Source organism: Brachyistius frenatus, unplaced genomic scaffold (assembly GCF_029030835.1).
Source record: "Brachyistius frenatus isolate BFR_SWC_R1_liver_20210118 unplaced genomic scaffold, ASM2903083v1 Contig_110, whole genome shotgun sequence".
Taxonomy (NCBI): domain Eukaryota; kingdom Metazoa; phylum Chordata; class Actinopteri; family Embiotocidae; genus Brachyistius; species Brachyistius frenatus.
In genome coordinates, this window is record NW_027210709.1 from 224,746 (window position 1) to 243,975 (window position 19,230).

The 19,230-nt window shown below is 41.6% G+C and overlaps 1 protein-coding gene across 4 annotated transcripts; it reads left to right on the plus strand.

Annotated features, from left to right (window-relative positions):
- The first annotated feature begins 1,434 nt into the window (after window positions 1–1,434).
- tbl1xr1b (TBL1X/Y related 1b) lies at window positions 1,435–18,057 on the plus strand. Of its 4 annotated transcripts, none has more exons than XM_069712506.1 (16): window positions 1,435–2,521; window positions 2,994–3,060; window positions 6,824–6,927; window positions 7,085–7,230; window positions 8,079–8,298; window positions 9,558–9,690; window positions 11,687–11,828; window positions 12,371–12,434; window positions 12,526–12,623; window positions 13,295–13,355; window positions 13,764–13,885; window positions 14,131–14,205; window positions 14,375–14,502; window positions 16,208–16,373; window positions 16,508–16,609; window positions 17,934–18,057. In XM_069712506.1, exons 3-16 carry the CDS (start codon window positions 6,870–6,872, stop codon window positions 17,958–17,960), a joined length of 1,542 nt encoding a protein of 513 aa, XP_069568607.1. In that variant the 5' UTR covers window positions 1,435–2,521; window positions 2,994–3,060; window positions 6,824–6,869; the 3' UTR covers window positions 17,961–18,057. The 4 variants fall into 4 exon arrangements, with proteins under 4 accessions (XP_069568607.1, XP_069568608.1, XP_069568605.1 ...); XM_069712507.1 differs by having other exon boundaries at window positions 1,435–1,639; XM_069712504.1 differs by having other exon boundaries at window positions 1,435–3,060.
- Window positions 18,058–19,230: the final 1,173 nt, after the last annotated feature.

The window sequence follows — 19,230 nt, forward strand, 5'->3', positions numbered from 1 at the left end:
CAAGTGTATCTGTACGCAATCAGACATTATTATTGGTGTTAGTAGGAAGATGCAGTGTAACAAAGGCTGTGCTGAGTGTGCTCTAACAACTAATTTAATGGTCCCTAATTCCTAATTCAGCATTGCACGATATGTCGTCATCTTTCATCTGAAAAAAAGGCTGAGCTCGTGCAGCAACTTAAATGGGGACATCCACTAATAACAGTCGTGATACAACGTGATGCTGAAGGTCATCATTTATTTGTATTCTTTTGTTTCTTTGAATTTAATAGTAAATCTTAAATGATTAGAGTGCAGACGGTTAAAATGTTCATACTATTATGGGTATCGGGGACATTGGGGAAATTGGTGTGATTAAAGATTATGCAGGCAGCTAAAAAAAAAAAATCAAAAAAAAAAAAATCCACCCCCCCCCCCCCAAAAAAAAAAAAAAAAAAATCTGTGTAAAACACAGATTGCAATGATGATGTAAGGTTGTTGTTGACTTCCCCCAGTCTGAATGACTGAGCAAAGGATAGGGGGTGGGGTGTCATTAATCCGTGGCTAGTGGTGACCTACCAAGAGAAAACGAGGTGTAGTGGGGGATGGGCGAGGACACTGTTATGACTGGTGCTTGGCTGCGGGACAAAACTTCCAGAGGCCTCGGTACATTTTTTTTTTTTCCTCTCTTCTTCTTCCTCCTTTTCCATCTCGTCGGTTCGGTTTCAACGAGGAAACGCGTTTTCATTTTGGTGTGAACGACTCAGACGGACCGGGAGAGCTGCTATTTTAATCAACACTGGAGACTGGGGAAAAAAAAAAAAAAAACACGAGGTGGTGTTTAATGGCTTTTTGAAGAAAAAAAAACAAAAAAACAGGTTAGTTACAGATCCAGCACTTTTTTTTTTTACTTCCGACATTTAAAAAAAACAAAACAACAACTAACCAACTAATCAGTCTGCGGGTTAATCTTTTATATTGAGGTTTATTTAGTGTCGCTTTGAAATAACAGCGTGGATCCGGGCGGCTCATTTCCGCATGTCGGGTCACCGCCCGTCTGAAGCTCGGCTCTTCACCGCCTGGCTTTAGCATCGATGTTGTACCGTTCATGTGTAGAGGGGACGAAAAACAACACAACGACCGGCCTTTACAACCGATTAAAGCGATAACATGGTCTGACTTTGAACACAAGTGCTGTTGGAAGATAATCGCCCCCAAGTTTGAACGGTGTTGTTTTTTTTGTTTTTGTTTTTTTAAAATCCAAGTAGGTACGAGACTCGTTAGCCTAGCACGCTAGGGGTTAGCCAGCTAGCTTTGTCGGCAGGTTTGTAAGCGGGTTTTTTTTTTTTTTTTTTTTTTTTTTTTTTTACGACCTCACGGTACTCGGCAGGAAAGGCGGTTTCAAAGAATCTAATTTAACAATGTTGTAATAATTTTTTTTTTTTTTAAACTAACATTATTTTAATTGATTTCGATGATTGTAGTCCGCCTCTGTCGGTGACGGGTACGGCCGCCCGGGCGATCACCGATGTTAGCATGCGAGCTAGCGCTAGTTAGCCTACAGCTACGGAGAGCGGACGTCGCGTTCACGTCGGTTTTTAATTCACAAAAACTCTCCATTAAGAGCAGCTGAGGAGGTGAAGAGGGGACGAGGGAGACGGTGGGTGTTTACGTGGGCCCTTTCTGAGATGGTAGTCGGACCCATAGTTCCCATTCCCCCCTCCCACCACCCTCCCCTCCCCTCCCCGGTACGTCCGTTCAGTGACCCGTGACATGTGGACGACCATCAGCCTGGATGGTGGACACTATAGTTGTGTTGTTGTTTTTAATATGTTCAGTAGTCACTGGGCTGAAACACCTTTCAGTAACTCGTAGAGGACAGGACGTCTCATCCAGACGGGTTTTGTAGTTCGTGGTGACGACCTGCCTCAAACAGCGTGTCGGTGAAACTGAAGTTTACTCATTCAGTCTGTGTGTGTGTGTGTGTGTGTGTGTGTGTGTGTCTGTGTGTGTGTGTGTGTGTGATGGGGATGAGGGGTATTTCCACTCGCGGCAGATTAGCGTGATGACATAACGTGCATGTTGTTTAACATGCACGGAGTCGATCAGACGTGAGAAGACAACAAAGGCGACTTTTCGTCTCCAGTTGGCTGCAAAACAAAATGTTGAATTGCGCAGTTTGAATTCAGCCTCTTGGAAAAAGAAAAAAAAAAAAAAAACAACCTCCTCCACACTCGGTGTGACCCAGCAGCAGCAGAGGAGACACGTCGGTTCATATATTTAAGGCCGATTGTGAAAATAACTATGACATGTGTGTCTCGTTTTTCTCACACAACTCATGAGCATACTTCTCTAATTACAGCCCTTCAGGGGACGGTGACACCACGCACAGCACACACATCCATGGGGGTTTTGTGGCTCTTTTTTTGTTTGTTTTGTTGCATTGCTGACCCAGTTTCTCTCATTGTTTGGGTGACACGCCCCTTCGTTCACAGCTCTTTTCCTCCGGCTGCCTTTTCACCCTCTCCCTGACAATCTGCCGGTAAAATGTCCATTCTGATTACGATAATTTGCTGTAGCAACCGATGGAGACTTACACTGTTTGGTCTGAATATTTAGCAGGGAGCACGACGCTTCTTGCTCGGCTTGCTGCTGCTCTTGTAAAAAAAAAAAAAAAAAAAAAAAAGTGCTATACAGGCATTTCTAAAAAAAAAAAGAAGCAGATTATTAAAGTCAAGTACACGGTGGAAGGTGGTTTGAAGTATAAGAAGGCTGCCACTATTCAAGGGAATGAAGGATTTTTATTTTTATTTTGCTCGTCTGTTGTATTATTGATTGGAATATTGCGCTGGGTAGATGTACCCAATATCAATGTCTTTATTAAAAGCTTGAGTATATGTGACCCCCTCACTGGAAAACCCTTTCAATTTGCATTATTTACATAACGTAGAGGTGTAGTATGATTTATGGGTCAAAAGGAGAGCATTCATTTTCTGACTTTTTCTTCTTCTTAGGGGCTGAGAGTTCTTGCTGAGGACAACAGAGCCATGATGCGCCCCTGAGGGTATCTTGATCACATGGGTAGTGTATAATGTCACACTTTTATTTTTATGTATTTTGTACATTGATCTAGTTTTGTCTCCATCTTTGGCTGCGCTCTTATATGGCTGTCTAGAAGATAGCCTTGCTATTGCACAGGGTCAGGAGTCATATTGATTGACAGATTGATCATCAATGGGTATTTATGGTGTCGTAAAAGCAGTTCACATGAATGACAAAACGCACGTGGCTTTTACAAAAATGTACGAAAGGGAGGTCAAAAACAAAAAAACGTTTATAATTATACATGTGTATATAAAGGCTGCACAATTCTGGATAAAATAGGAATCAAGATATTTTTTCTTAAAATTTAGATAACTGTTCTCTCATTTTTCTGTTCTATATAAATGTTAATGGCGTGCACCTCAGGATAATGCACCTCATACTTTGGGCCATTTTGTCTTAGCAGTGTGAGTTTCATACGTTTTATGGTGACCTTAGCTAAAATAATAGGAAATGTTGCAACAATCAGCTCTGTGAAATAATGCATGCGCCTGTTAACTCTCAGTAATAAACTTTAAATCTTGTTTGCAAATGTGATAAGAGTCAAATTGTTTTATCAGCACTTATTTTATTTGATCAACTTTAAGTGAATTTTTCAAATTCATTTGTCCACATCTAAAAACATTTGAGTATAACTACCCATTTTAATACTGCGATCTGAATTCCTTCGTTAATCTTAAAAACACATCAAAGATATTATAATAAAAACATTGCTAATGAGATTTTGCTAAATATTGAGAGATTAGTCAAGGACACCTTTTAAATTAATCGTATCAAGCAAATTCTACTGCTGAATCTGATAAAACATTGCTGACTAAATGTTCAAAAACCATAGATTCATGGTCATTTATCGTCAATGATGAACCTGACAAATTTGATTACATCGCTTTCAAGCAGCAGGCCTGCGCCTCACCAAATGATCACAATATGTAGCTGTGTGCGGTTCTACGAGGTGCATGCAAATCTCAATCCTTGACACTCAGAGGATGACGCTTCTGTCCTGGCACAGAGTATAGTCTTTATAGGCTTGTATTGTTATTGCGGTGGGCAGGAGTGTCCTCTGAATGTCCCTATTACAGCCGAGCTGTAGAAACCTCCGACTGAAGAAGGGCTGTCATTTAGTTTTGGTCTCACCAGCAGTAGGACAATGTACAGAGACAAGACCAACAGGCTGGGAACATCCACAACTTGTTTAATGTATCTCTACAACAATCTTCAAATATCTGCAGTAAACCAGCTGCAGATTTGATCAGTTGAAGCGTTTGCTTGCCTCTAAATGTGACGTGCATCCTGCTGCCTGCTTGGCCTGTTGTTTCAAGAATGAGCTTAGATTTCTTGTACAGTGCTCGAGGTTTAGTGGCGTGTAGCACTGGTTCAATACAAGTTGGTCTCTTATTGAAATTTGTATCATGAAATGCTGAAACAATGGCTTTCAACCAAAGTTAATATTTGTAAATGCTGTGTAGTATTTGTTTAAAGAATATATCAATATAACGCTTGGCTGCTTTCAAAGAACACCAATAGTGTAAGTCCACAGTGTGTGGACCTCTGGCAGACTTTTTTGTTTGTACAGTTGACTCATTTGTTGTCCTTGACACCTGTGTAAACTATCCAGGAACATTTGGTGGGTGGTCATTGTAAGTCCATTAGTATGGCTTGTTGAAGGTCCTGTTTTAGGAGAGTAAATGAGGCTCAAAGAAAGACAGGAGAAAGTGTGGTTCGAGCAAAGCACCATGCAGCATAGGAATGATCCTGCAGCCTGTATATAATTTAAAAGATGAACTCGTGCTGCTGAATAATTTTCAAAGTTTTTCATCTCAAAACCCCTGCGATTAATTGTGATCAGTTGAAATACATTTGATACTTCCAGCATCCTTGAGAATTCAAAGCTTGACATTAGTGGCAAGCTAGAAATGAAAACACCTTTGTAAACACATCAAAACTGATTCTGTCAAACAAACTAGAAAGTCATTCACCAGTAAAAGAAATGCAGACTCACTCTCTGAGACCAGCTTTGGCACGGCGCACAAGCACTGTGGACTTGTGGTAATGTGAGACCAATGTCAATGAGTTTAATACCAGAGTGTAAATTACATCTTTAGAGATCTCCATTCTAGCTGTTTGAGTCAGTCTTAGTTTGACAAGCAGCTACTTCATGGTGCTCAATCTGTAGGAGTGAACTATTAAGTTGATCCACGTTCAAATTTGATGAGATAAAGCTTGAAATTTAGAGAGCCTGCCAACTGTTTGCTTGCAGTGTAGGCCTGACTTCCACACAGCGTGTTGCTAATTAGGCTGTCCAATGCTTTCGTTGCACATCTTCACCTGAAAATGTTGTGATATATCATTTTGTCAGGTGAGCATATTTCATTTTTATGTGCAGCTGCTGTATCTAAGTGAGCAGCTGGATTACTCCCCTGTAGAGAGAAACACACTGTTTGTTTACTGTTGTAAATATCGATATGTCAGCGCTCCTGTTGTTCAAAGCTGATGTTTATTAAACTTTTAGATATTGGACATTCAGTCAGCCAGATAAATTGGTCGACTTATTCCTGTAACCGAGCTCTGACCCTGTTCGCTGCTCCTGCGTCACTTGTATGGTGATGACATTTTGTGGACACCCTTCGAAAGCCAGCCTGGTGTGAGATAAGCAAGAGTGCAATATGAATGTGCTTTCACTGCCTTTACAATACTGAACCTCAAATAAAATGAAATTGAAAACAAATTGCACTGTTACCGCATGAGCACAACACTGACACAGTGGTTCGGCACATAATTTGTAGAAATCATACTGTATTTTAGGTAGAAATATTGGTGTCATTTATTGTTGATTAGAGCCTAGCTGATATATTCTGGTTTTATCAAGCTTTTTGCTGATTTGCACTGGCACTGCTTAGTTGTAAGAAACACTATTCGCCAGGACTTTCTGGCCACCTTGTTAGAGACTGCTGTAGGACTTCTACTAGATTCCAGCCCTCTTGGTTCAGTTGGTCTTGGATCTCAGCCTCTGGGATGCGGCAGGAGAGATGTTGACTTTTTCAGCGGGTTGGCATGGTGGAAACAGTGGAGCTTCTGTCCCTCGTCCAGACCCCTTGTTTATTTCCACAGTCCCATTTAAACAGTGCGGGTTCTGCATGAACAAATATGGAGGACGGACACAAGCACTGTAGGATGGGTTATTGCTGAGGTTTGAAGCCTTTCTGTCCCAGACGTTTTTTATTCCAAAATACCCAGCCTGCCTTGTGAAGACGGCTGGTAATTATTTCCAGTTGTAGGTTAATGAATGGAAACTGGTGCCCTGCCTGGAGCCATGAGGCTTCTGCAGCCAGCAAGAGTAGAGAGGAACGTGACATCGTTATTTATCAAATGGCGTTTGACTTTGCCTACTTCTCTGTTTTGAAGTTGAGATCTAGGTCAAGCAAGGTGATGCGTTTTTTTTTTTTTAACCTCTTCTTCTCTTCGGTTTTCACCGTGTGTCCCAGTTTAGTAGTTAGCTCGTAGTGTAACACCATCCTCGGTGTGCGTGTGCGAGAGAGATAGCTCTCTCGTTTACACCTGGCTCAGCGCCCAAGAATGCCAACTTACTTTTTTACAATCCATTGATGTTTCTGTCGGATGTTAGTGCACGTAAGTAATGGAGATATGTCGAGCTACAGCAGCCTTTCAGCTCTTGTCTATGTTGTGTAGTACCGTTTAGCCTTTGATTAATCAAACCTCTGTGCCCCGTGTTTTGATTTCACAGGCTCCTATCCTGTGCTGACCCAATGGTTTAATCACCAGGACTAAAAATGAGCATAAGCAGTGATGAGGTTAATTTCCTGGTTTACAGATACCTGCAGGAGTCAGGTACGTCTAACAAAAAACATTTTTGTAAATACCGCTGCATGCAGTCGTAGTGGCAGTACATTGCACCGATTTTATTCGTTTCAAAATTATTTAAAATGTTCTTTGAAATTGAACTTTGCCTCCATCCTACTTTCCAAATGGACCTTTTCTCCTCCAGGCTTCTCCCACTCAGCATTCACCTTTGGCATAGAGAGCCACATCAGCCAGTCCAACATCAACGGAGCCCTGGTGCCCCCTGCTGCCCTCATCTCCATCATCCAGAAGGGCCTGCAGTATGTGGAGGCTGAAGTCAGCATCAACGAGGTCAGGCTCCATCTTCACATCGTCAGCTGCTAATTAGTGGAACCGTTGAATATACCAGCAAGAAGAGATGCACTGTTAAGTGTGTGTGTGTGTGTGTGTGTTGGCTAAGGCTTCAACTTAGAAACTTTGGCACCGTCCGAATTGTTTCGGTACTATATAGTATTTAAAAATGCCTCGTCATTCAGTAAAAAAAATTTGATACCAAGGCTACATCCACACTAAAATATTTTCCTTTTTTTAAACATATAAGTTGTTACATTTAAGCGGGAATAAATCTCATCAGCGTCTGTGAGCCAGAGCCTTCAGCATACATACGCTCTACTCGAGCAGCCTCTCAAGATACATAAGATTATTCAGTTTTAACTCAGGACAATCTTTTCTTACTTCATCTAATTTCACACGTTAAACACATTTTTGCCGTGTGCCTATTTAAGTTACGTGCGCGACCATAGCCCGAGACTGGAGGTTTCTCTGTGTACAGCTGGCTAGCTAGCGTCCACCAATAGAATGCATGTGAGGCGTTTAGGAAACATCTGTAAATTGTAGCTACAGAAAATAACCTGGTTCCCACTCTCCTCTTCTAAACTGCATAAAACCAAAGATTTGTACTATAATGTAATTTTCTTTTTGAAAAATGGATCTTATAAAATTGGTTTTGAAAATAGTATTGTTTAAGAACAGCATTTCACCACCGGTGCTGGGATCAAATATCTTTGAGTCATACTTAGCCCTACCATTGGCTTATACATTATAAAATGTTTCTCAGTTATTTACAATGATGTCCATCATTAACAATAAATTTACTTGAGGGGTGTTTGGTTATATAAAGTTGAATGTTCTCCATGTAGGACGGGACCTTATTTGATGGGCGGCCCATCGAGTCGTTGTCTCTGATTGATGCCGTGATGCCAGATGTTGTCCAGACCAGACAGCAGGCCTACAGAGACAAGCTGGCCCAGCAGCAGCAGGCAGCAGCAGGCAGTGGCAGCAGCACAGGGCCACAGGGAAGCACCAAGAATGGAGAGGGCGCCGCCAACGGGGAGGAAAACGGATCCCACGCCTTAGCCAGTAAGCTAAGTCATGGTTGTAAACAGTGGCATGGTTGTAAACAAATCAGCTCCTTCACAAACAGCTGTTTTCTTCTCTTTGGGTAAAAAAAAAAAAAAAAAAAAAAAGGTCTTGGGCAGGATGTTATTTTCAGGCTAAATACATCAACACTGGGTTATACCACAAAACAATGTTTACACTTATACTTTCACATATATTTGAGCAAATTCATAAACAAAGCACCTATCTAATGTAATTTGGGGCTGGGCAGTATGACCTAAATTTTTATAACACTCATAAGTAAAGTTATCAAGTCAAACTCTTGTGCTGCTTTCACTAGAATGTGTTTTGTGTGGTCAACCAGTTTTCTGGGGAAAGACTTTGTTTGTGCACGTGTGATTTATTTTCTACTGCCCACGACGGCTGCCGTACAACTCTGGGATTTGGGATTCTGTAAAATGTCTGTGGCTTCCTTGGTATTATGTAAAGCTTCTCTGGTGTTTTGTTTGTACCGCCGCATGTGTTTCGGCACGTTTTGTCCTGTCGGTGTGGTACCGTCTCCATGGCTACTCACCGAGTCCTTTTCCCCGAGAACATCTGCCTTTTCCCTTTGTGCTTCAATCGCAGTAACACAATGAGCAGTGGAATAAAAAACCAGAACCTGCTGCTCGGGGCTGGATTCAGGCTGTAATGGGCTTAAGATGAGTCCTGTATTAGTTTACTTAACCTGATAACTTGTATTTTGCTCGGTGCCTTCTTTTAACCGGACAACTTCCGGTTTACTACAAACACTCGTACAGAAGTGCATTTTCCTGTTTAGATATTCCTGTGTTATAAATGCACAACTGTAGAGACTGTGTGTTGGACTCTGCTAAAACATGGATGACCTACAGCTCAGTGCAGTGCTTGAACACCTCCGCAAAGAGCAAGCGGCTCCTTTAGTGGGGACCTGTGGGACTGGTCTGCTTTGTAGGAAATTAGATGATGTCAGACTGAAACTACAAAGCTCTGCCAGAGTTAAATCTGTTGCAGTTTGCTTGTCTGTTTTTTTTAATTTTTTTATGTACTTACCACAATAAACCATTGTGTAGAGAAACACTGGATAATTATTTCTGAAGTAATAGACTATTTCACTGGAATTGAGGATTAGTTACATTTTATTTGTATTTCTTTGCTCTTGTAAAATGCAGTTGTGTCTCATCCTCCTCACTTTCAGTAGGTAATGAATAATGTCATTTAAACCTTTTGCTTAAGTATTTTTTCTTCATTCCTTTCTGTAGATCACCACTCGGAAATGATGGAGGTGGACAGGGATGTGGAGATCCCCCAAAGTAAAGCCATGGTTTTGAGGGGCCACGAATCAGAAGTTTTTATCTGTGCCTGGAACCCAGTGAACGACCTCCTTGCCTCTGGGTCAGTATCATCTCTCTCTCTCTCTCTCTCTGTCACTGCTCATGCACAGTCTAGATTAGCGTTGAAAAGTGTCAATCTTATGGGCAACTAAGTCCTTAGTTGCTTTAATGCACGTTAGTCACTGGCAGTGACAATATCACAATATTTCTGGGTTGTCTTAACTGCATTCTTGATGATATGACAAATACTGAAAAATATGATATTCTTCATTTCAAGAAAATGGCACAAAAAAAAAAATCAGCAATACCGTTTTATATATCAGCAGAGACATAACAGTTTGCCTTCAAATATTCAGTAAAAATTTAACAAAAATGATCTCAGTTCTTCAGTTTGTAAACAACAACATTAGCTCTGATTTAGATTCTGTAAAAAACATGGTCATGCTTGTTGTGGCTGCGTGCAAATTACGCACGTAACGTTATGTCATACCATTAAGCTATGTAATGGTATGACGTCATTCTGTCAACAAGACTGAAATATTGCTGTTATCCCGATATGATCATGTTAAAGTTAACACCAACGAGATCATGAACGATACAACATGGCACACCCCCCGTACGTCTCTTTGTTAGCGCACTTTTATATGCAATGCAATTGGCCTTTTAATGGCATTATTATGGCCTTCATCATCTGGTCCTGTTTGCTGTTAAGAGTTTAAGTCTGAAGTTTACTCATGACTCTCAGTGAATTCATTTAAAGTAAAGTCTTTGCTCAGCTCGCAAATTTTCAAAAGATAATTACTCTTTTGTAAATAAGCTTTGGGGAAAATGTAGTGTCTGAAAAAAAGAAAAGTCATTCCTCTTTTATCACCACTAAACGTTTGTTGACTGGAGTCTTTGTTTTATCAGTGTCATAATCCCTCTCTAGATAAATGTGATCCCACTAAGAATCTCAGTGATGTGCGTCGTGTTTATTCAAGAGCAAAGCATATCTCAGAATATTACTGCAATGCTGGAAGCGTGCCAGATCTTAAAAACTGGCACCAGAACGGCAGATTCACTGAACACTTACCGCTCAAACCAGCCCCGACTGACGGGTCGATTGACAACAAGTGTGTCCGGTGTTCGGTACAATCTTGTATGTGTCAAACTAAGCAGTTTGATGCCGTCTGCACGACGTTTTTTATGGCTTTAGCAGAACCAGGCAGATGGCTGTAAGAGTAGGGTTAGCTACTATGCACCTCCGAGCACATTGGACCAAACCGCAAACTGCAGTTTGTTCCAATCTACTTTGCAGATTGTTTGTGAAACTGCATTTCTAGTCTTATTCAAACATTATGGCCAAAATTACACAATTTTGGTAGTTTCTAAGTTAAACACTGTTATACATTTCCATCTTCAATCTTACTTCCCAGTGTTTGTCAACATGGCTCAAGGGAGATCCCTTAATTTGTGAGCAGTCAGACAGATGGGAAAGAAGCAAAATGTAATTAGACAGGATGCACAGCTTGTTTCTGTTGAATGAAACGGCAGTCGGCTAAAAAAAAAATATATGACATTCTGAATTAAATTATATGTGTGATAAATAAATGCTGTGCCAATGTGTGTGATCGTAATCCATAGATTAAAGCCTCAGTAGGAAGAAACGATGCAGCGTCAAGGATTGAGTTGTCAACAATTGAAAGTTGTGTTTGTCTTCATCCCAAATTAAACACTTTAATGTTTATTTCTAAAAGTGGCCAGCCCAATAATGGATAAGTATTCAGCCAGGCACTTGCTGAATATGTAACAGTCCTGCTCATAACAGAGCACATCTCATAAAACTAAATAAAAACGGAGAATTGCAGCAGTTCTCTTTGTTTCTTGAACGGATCATGTAAAAGGTTTGTTAGGGATTTGAAAAGGTTTTTGATTTGGGTTCAAATTCGACGAAATGCCTTTAAACCGCAACCGTGCTTCGGAGAAATGATGATCGGTTGTGTGACATTTTGAGCTCTGATTTTGGAAGTGAAAGGTGTGCTGCGGCGCCCAACGTTAAGTTGTCTTGACTCGGGCAGGTCTGGGGACTCGACAGCGCGGATCTGGAACCTGAGTGAGAACAGCACAGGCGGATCCACCCAGCTGGTTCTGAGGCACTGCATACGGGAAGGTGGCCAGGACGTACCCAGCAACAAAGACGTCACCTCACTAGACTGGAATGTGAGTGTGTCGTTGAACACTGACGCGTGTGTGTGTGTGTGTGTGTGTGTGTGTGTGTGTGTGTGTGTGTGTGTGTGTGTGTGTGTGTGTGTGTGTGTGTGTGTGTGTGTGTGTGTGTATTTTCCACCGAGTGCTGTTTTTAGTAATCTAATCTAAGTGTGCCTGTGTGCATGCTTGTGACCACTGCTTGTGCTGGAGGCATTCCTTCCAGCCATATATATATATATATATATATATATTCATTCCTTCCAGCTATATATATTTATATATATATATATACATATATTTATTCCTTCCAGCCATTTCCACAAGGGAGACGGTCTTTTATGCTGTTCGGCCGCAAACAATTTTTTCCTTGAACAGTACAAGTCAATGCACAACACCCAAATCAGCACTAATGTTTAATTAACTACTTAAAGTGGGCCTCAATAACAAACACCGAGGACTATATCTGTGAAATGAGGCAGAAAACATGCAGATGGGACTGAAAGAGCTCGACTGCTCTGACTGCAGCTAACGAGGTTCCTCTCCGTGTCTTTCAGAGCGAGGGCACGTTGCTAGCAACGGGCTCTTATGATGGCTTTGCTAGAATATGGACTAAAGACGGTAAGACTCTGGGCTTTTACTACATTGTAACTTTGCAAGCATCCTGGTCTCTTTCTCTTTCTAAGTGTCATTTGGATATAATATATTTTAGGTAACCTCGCCAGTACTTTGGGTCAGCATAAAGGACCCATATTTGCTCTCAAGTGGAATAAGAAAGGAAACTTTATCCTCAGTGCTGGTGTAGACAAGGTAAGGCCTGGTGATTTATATCTTTGTAAACTGATTGTTTTGGGGAGTCAGACTGCTTGTCCGACAACAACAAGTAATTTGTGGACATCGTCTTTAGCTCAGATGGTCTCTTTCTACAATTGTATTGAGTTATTAAAAAACAGATCAATCGTGATAATAAGTAAAAACAAATATTTGCGTTACAGCCAAATTAGCCGTATCATAAGTGGATTCAAATTAGCTTCTACAAACATTCATTGCAGAACAGGAAAGCAAAGCAAATACGTGCGTGTGGATGCATATATCACGAGTTGTCCAATTGAGGTGCATGTTCATCAAAAATCAGATCCACATGCTCACTTCCTGTCAGAATAATGACAAACATTATTTGAATCATGGCTCAACATTGCCACCTAGTGCACTGAAGTATAATAATATGCACCTTCTTTCCTTAACATTCATATCAATGCCAAAGTGCTGATGTCTTGGTGGTATGAAAAGGTCTTTGGTGTGTGAGAGTTGTTAGCTTCCCTGTGTCTCCACATTATTCAGGTCAACTGAGTGTGACTCGTAGCAGTTTTTCAAATCGACTCCTGAGCACCTTTTTACTCTCTATGTAATGATTTCATTGATTTCTTGGGATGAATGATGCTTGTTTATTCTAGCTAATGAAAATCTCCTTCTTGACACAGACAACAATTATTTGGGACGCGCACACGGGAGAGGCAAAGCAACAATTTCCTTTCCACTCGGGTGAGTGACAGGAGTCAGCTGGATTGTTCCACATGACTTTCAATGCACAAGTGTTTCTGTTTTTAGACAGATGTTACCTTTTGCTGAACTGCAGCGACACCTTAGTGAGAATGGAGTTTTTTTTTTTGTTGTTGTTGTTTTTTTCTGCCATCGAGTCTTTCATCACACCGTCACTGACATTTTTGATCTACCCAGTTCATCTCGACACATTTTGCACAACAGCTCTGCATTTCTGGTTTACTGGAGCGTGACAGTAACAGACGAGAGCCTGAAGGCGTGTTTTAAAGCAACCACCTGCACTTAGTGTATTGATTTAAGTAATCAGATCCAATAAGAAATCACCCTCTCTCACTGTCCGCTTACCTCACTGCCGCGGCAGCCCTAAGCTGTGTCTCTGCCTCCCAACAGCACCTGCTCTGGACGTAGACTGGCAGAGCAATAACACGTTTGCCTCCTGCAGCACAGACATGTGCATCCATGTGTGTAAGCTGGGTCAGGACAGACCTGTCAAGACCTTCCAGGGACACACGGTAAGACAGGACTCCTCTGCGTGTGCACTGCTTTCTCACAGCAGGCCAGGTATACTTCCTGTCGGATCATAATGAGGGGTGGTACGGGATCACGGTAGTTTTCTGATCAGAGATTCAGTGGTTCTTGAAATGCGTTTAGAAACCGCTCTTATCACTTCTATCTGTTGAAAATCAAAAAATTCCCGGTTTCAGCTTTCCCTTTCAGCTCTTTGTGTTTTTTCTAACTCTCATCTTACTCACTTTAGAATGAAGTGAACGCCATCAAGTGGGATCCCACTGGCAGCTTGTTGGCCTCCTGCTCTGATGACATGACACTTAAGGTCAGTTCACATAACAAGCTGATGTAGTGGATGTCTCCTAATGGCCAAGAACATCACAGTTTGGCCAAGCAATCAGGCCGTTTGTGTGCATTGTGTTACAAGTCAAACTCACAGCTGCTTTTTTTTTTTTTTTTTGTAATTAATATTGTCTCCATCCTCTCTGGCACAGATCTGGAGTATGAAGCAGGACTCGTGTGTCCACGACCTCCAGGCCCACAGTAAAGAAATCTACACAATCAAGTGGAGCCCCACAGGACCCGGGACCAACAATCCCAGCGCTAACCTCATGCTGGCCAGGTGAGAGTATGAATCAACACTCCTCTTCCTGACATTTGACATCATTTGCTTCAGGCTAGTTCTGTATTCATACAGGCGAGATTACATAAATGATATATGTGGTTCCCTCTGCAGTTGCTTTGTGGTTATTGATTTAACATTTCATTCTGTAGAGATACCAGGAAATTAGATCCTCTGGATATATATATCCAGGTATAGATATCCATTACTGGTACACACCACTGTGCTGAACTGTGTTCAGTAATATTAGTCAGAAGATTTTTTTTTTATTATTTATTTTTAAAGATTTAACTGCCATAGTTTTAACTGAGATACAAAACAAGATCTTATTTCACTGATGAAATCCTTCTGTAGAAAGTTCTTAGTCCTATTTTAGAACCGTTTCTAACACCTTTTCTGATCAATAGCCCTCATCAAAAAAAGATCTATCAATGACCTTCAGGCCGTTCCTCATATAATATGCAGATTTGACTTGACTTAATAAATTCAACCTGAGCAGCATACAGGCAGTCAGCTGTGGTGGATCGTGTGTTTTACACTATGGACTGAGTCTGATGAGTCACCGCATTAGCTCCTTCAGTGCTCTTCAGATGAATCCTTGAGGAATGCCACACTAGCTCAGCTCATCCTAAAGAAGTAACGGGGTCAAACAGAGGATTTATGTGATTGTTGTGATCAAAAATGCTTCATTTTGCATCGGCTTTTCTTTAAAATTGCAGTCCAGCTTGCAGAGCTTAATGTGATTGTTTTTCTGTAAAAATTGGCAAAAAATTGCAAGACAAGGGGGATGTTTTAACATGACGGTAAATATTTTAGTTCTCAGCTTTCTTTCTTTTTTAACCTATTGAATTATGCAACTCGGTTACAAAAATTCCTGATATGGAAGTGAAAACAGTCTGTGACTAGTACAGAGGTCACATCTTCGGAAAAAAAATATATATATATGTTAATTACAGCTGTATGTAAAACTTGTCTTATTTAATACATGCTGTACGGTCAGACTGATGTAGGGAAGTGTGATAATTGGTGCCTAAAATTCTCACGAGACCACATTTCCCGTGAACCCCATCGCTTCCTGTTCTGCAGTTGTTTCCAGTGAACTGCATGTGGTTTATTTTAATGAGAGCTCTGCTGACTAAATGAGGAGGTATTTGTATTCGTTGTAAAGGCTTACTGTACCGTGATACCTTCAGTGGAGCCTCTATTGAGTAACTTTACTACAGAGAAATGACAGGAATTTTGCAAAATAGAAAGCTTAATGCAAATGCTTCAGAGATTCATTCATTATTGCCATTGCAACATTACAATTTTGTCGAGGGACTGAACAACTTTATTAGATTGCCAAAGTCTTATATGGACCTGAAGGTGCCTCTACAGTGAATTATTGAAAGACACTGCTCTCTCCATCACTTGATGTAAAAACAGCAATGCCATGTTGGCTTTCCAATGGAGTGCATCTCTGAATTCATAGTCTGGCTTTGTAGATTTTAAATGTTGATAAGGATTTAATCCCAGAATTGGGAGATAGTTGATGTCTGATGGAAGGAAACAACAATATTCTCTCGTAGACGAGTGCAGCAAGTTAATTAGTAGCCGTCTTGTCCTCTTGACTCGCTGCATTTTATAGTTGTGGTACATGGCTCCTGACACATGACACTTCGCTCATTTTCACCCCCCCCCCCGCCATCTCGTTCCCTCTCTCTAGTGCATCGTTTGACTCCACGGTGCGTCTGTGGGATGTGGAGCGTGGGGTGTGTATCCACACACTGACCCGTCACCAAGAGCCCGTCTACAGCGTGGCCTTCAGCCCTGATGGCAGGCACCTCGCCAGCGGCTCCTTCGACAAGTGTGTCCACATCTGGAACACTCAGGTCTGGGATAATAACGTTCAAACTATAACCACACACACTTTACAAAATACAGAGCTAAAGCAACACAGGTGCTTCCTGCCACTGTTAAACCTGTGCGTGTGCGTGTGCTCGTGTCTTTGTCTTTGTCTTTTCAGACGGGTGCTTTAGTCCACAGCTACCGAGGGACAGGAGGGATCTTCGAGGTGTGCTGGAACGCCACGGGGGACAAAGTAGGAGCGAGCGCATCAGATGGATCGGTAGGTTTTGCTGCCCGAGCACTTCGTCACACGCAGCGCAGATTCAGGGTTGACACCGAGGACAAACAGACTTTTAATGCCCGATTCGTGACGCGGGGAATCCTCGTTTTCAGCATGTAGCTCGAAGAGCGAGTGCGCCACAAGACCGCTGACTGATGCGGGCAATGGTGTGTTTACGGATGGTGAGCAAGCACAAAGTTTGAAGTTCGAGGAAACATCATTTGACTCGAGCTGAGCCGACGGCCTCAAAAAGCGGAACGCAAATGTGCATTTGACGGCTGCAGTGCTATCGGGTGACACTAGATAGAGCGAGCAGTGCATGAAAGACGAGTTTCTGCTCAACAAAAGAACCGTCTGCGTGTTGTCAATACACAACGAGCAGCCTGTGATGAACACTCTTTAAAGAGAAATGTTCAAACCCCCCCCCCCCCCTTCATCTTTTGTTGTAATTTTTTATCATTAAACAAACATTGCAAGCATGAAGTACCACGATCGGGGAGGTGAGTTATGGTCTGTAGTGGGTCGACAGAAGCCACTGCAGAGTTCAGACATTTCTCTGTGGGGTTGGTTTTTTTCTCTGATTTCTCTCGGGGGGGTGGGGGGGGGATGCTCTGTAAACACGTACAAAGTCCAGTCTATTGACAAATAATTGGCATATATTCTGAAAGCTATCAAATTATACATGTAATGTGATTCTAAAACTGTTCTGAACATATTACGGTTAATGACGAACTAACGTTTTCAGCAGGCAGTTTTTATTTTGGTTTCCTGAAGTTCCCTTTTAAAGTTAACATGTTTTAACATTATAAAAATGTTTTGTGGTCACATTCTTAGAATACTTTTCATAACATTGTCAGATGCCCATATTCTTCAAAAAAAAAACATTTCCAGTAGCAAGTTTTTTTGTTGTTTTTTTGTTCCCAGGATGTTATTTTTTTCTGGAGTTGAGAGAGTCGATCTGTAATCTGTGGCTTTCATAATATCCTGAAGCATTGAAAACATTTTTCATCTGTTATCATGTAACATGGTGAAAATGTTTAATAAGAAACATTTCATAATCTGTTCCTTCAGCAACATCCCCAAATCATCCTCTGAATATTGCAGTAAACGCGTTATGTCTGCAGAAACATTTACCCTCATAGGAGCATGAGATGAAAACATTTTCTTTGAAGCCTTATTAGAAGTTGTAAGTTAATGTCAGAACGACCAAGATGTATTGATGAACTTACTGTCAGTCTGCTCATGAGGACCACAGTGACACACAGTGAAACTCCTGTGGTAGAGCAACTTTAGATCTGACTGTTTCCGTCTTCTTGTTCTACAGGTTTGTGTACTAGACCTGAGGAAATGACACTCGTCTGGGGGAGCCATGGACCGACTACGAATGTGTACATAGCCAAAATGACTGTCCCTGCCTGTCCGCCACACTGCTGTAGTCCCATCAGATGCCATGGCCCACCGTTACAGCCAACCGGAGCCCTCCCCTCCCTCATATGTACACAGAAGGACCACGCATTGGCCACATGCAGTCTTTACACACATGCATCAGACATACAACAGGTCTGTACGGACATTTGTTTTTGCTCCACAGACTCGGAGGAAGAAGCGTTTTTTTTTTTTTTTTTTTTTTTGTCATCACAGTAGAAATATGTCGGACCCGTCGTACGCAAAACCAAAACACCAGGATTCTTCTTGCTTTTCCTCTTTTTATCCTTTGTATCAGAATTGTAAAGATTTTTGTTCTGTGTTGGTGTGTGCATATTGCATATGTCAGCATTTGGTGTCCTGTGGACATTGTTGTGTTGAACTTGGATTTTACTGATCTCTGTAGGTTTTCTATTACATGTGGGCTGGGAGAGAAGAGAGCTGGGTGTTGAGAGTCGTCGTTCAAAGTTGATTATTGGGAGATCCATTCATCTACTTGTCTGCAGTCTTTAAGGTTCAAAAATGCAGATGTACAGCTCAGAAGATCATTTTTGTCAACTCTTATTATTGTCCAATAGGTTTGCTACGTTTTTGCCATTTTTTTTTCTTCTTTTTTTTTTTTTTTTTTTTTTAACAAACTGTAGAGCAGTTAATCTGAGGGTGGACTCAACATTTATCCTTACAAATAAATGGTTTTCAGGTGTTCACATTTCATCAGGTTAACATAAAGCCCTGAAAAAAATTGAAATATCTCGGCTGAAAGACGATCCGCTCGTGTTCATGAGCAGTCGGCTTCACGTCCGCTGGAAGCGAGCCCTTCCCGGGTCTGCGTCTTCAGCTGGCGAGTAGACGGCTGTGCTTTTGTGTCAGTAGTGAGGTAACGTGGCACAGTGAGAGCTCGCTGAGAAAACGGACCCAGAACCGCTCGCATCCATCTGACGTGAGCAGATTAATAGTCTGAAATCTTTTTTTTTGTTTGTTTGTTTCCTGACTTCATGGCTTGTTGCTCAACAACGCCGAATGATAATTGGACTTAAGTCGCTCTAATTGTGTCCCGTTTCTCCTGCTTCGGTCATTACACGCATCGGGACGTCATCTGAAGTACAACCGCACCTCGTCCGGGCTGACGCCTCGTTCGCTCACGTCTCGGCTGAAACGCTGGAGTTCAGACGACGCGTCGGAGCGGCCGCTCGATA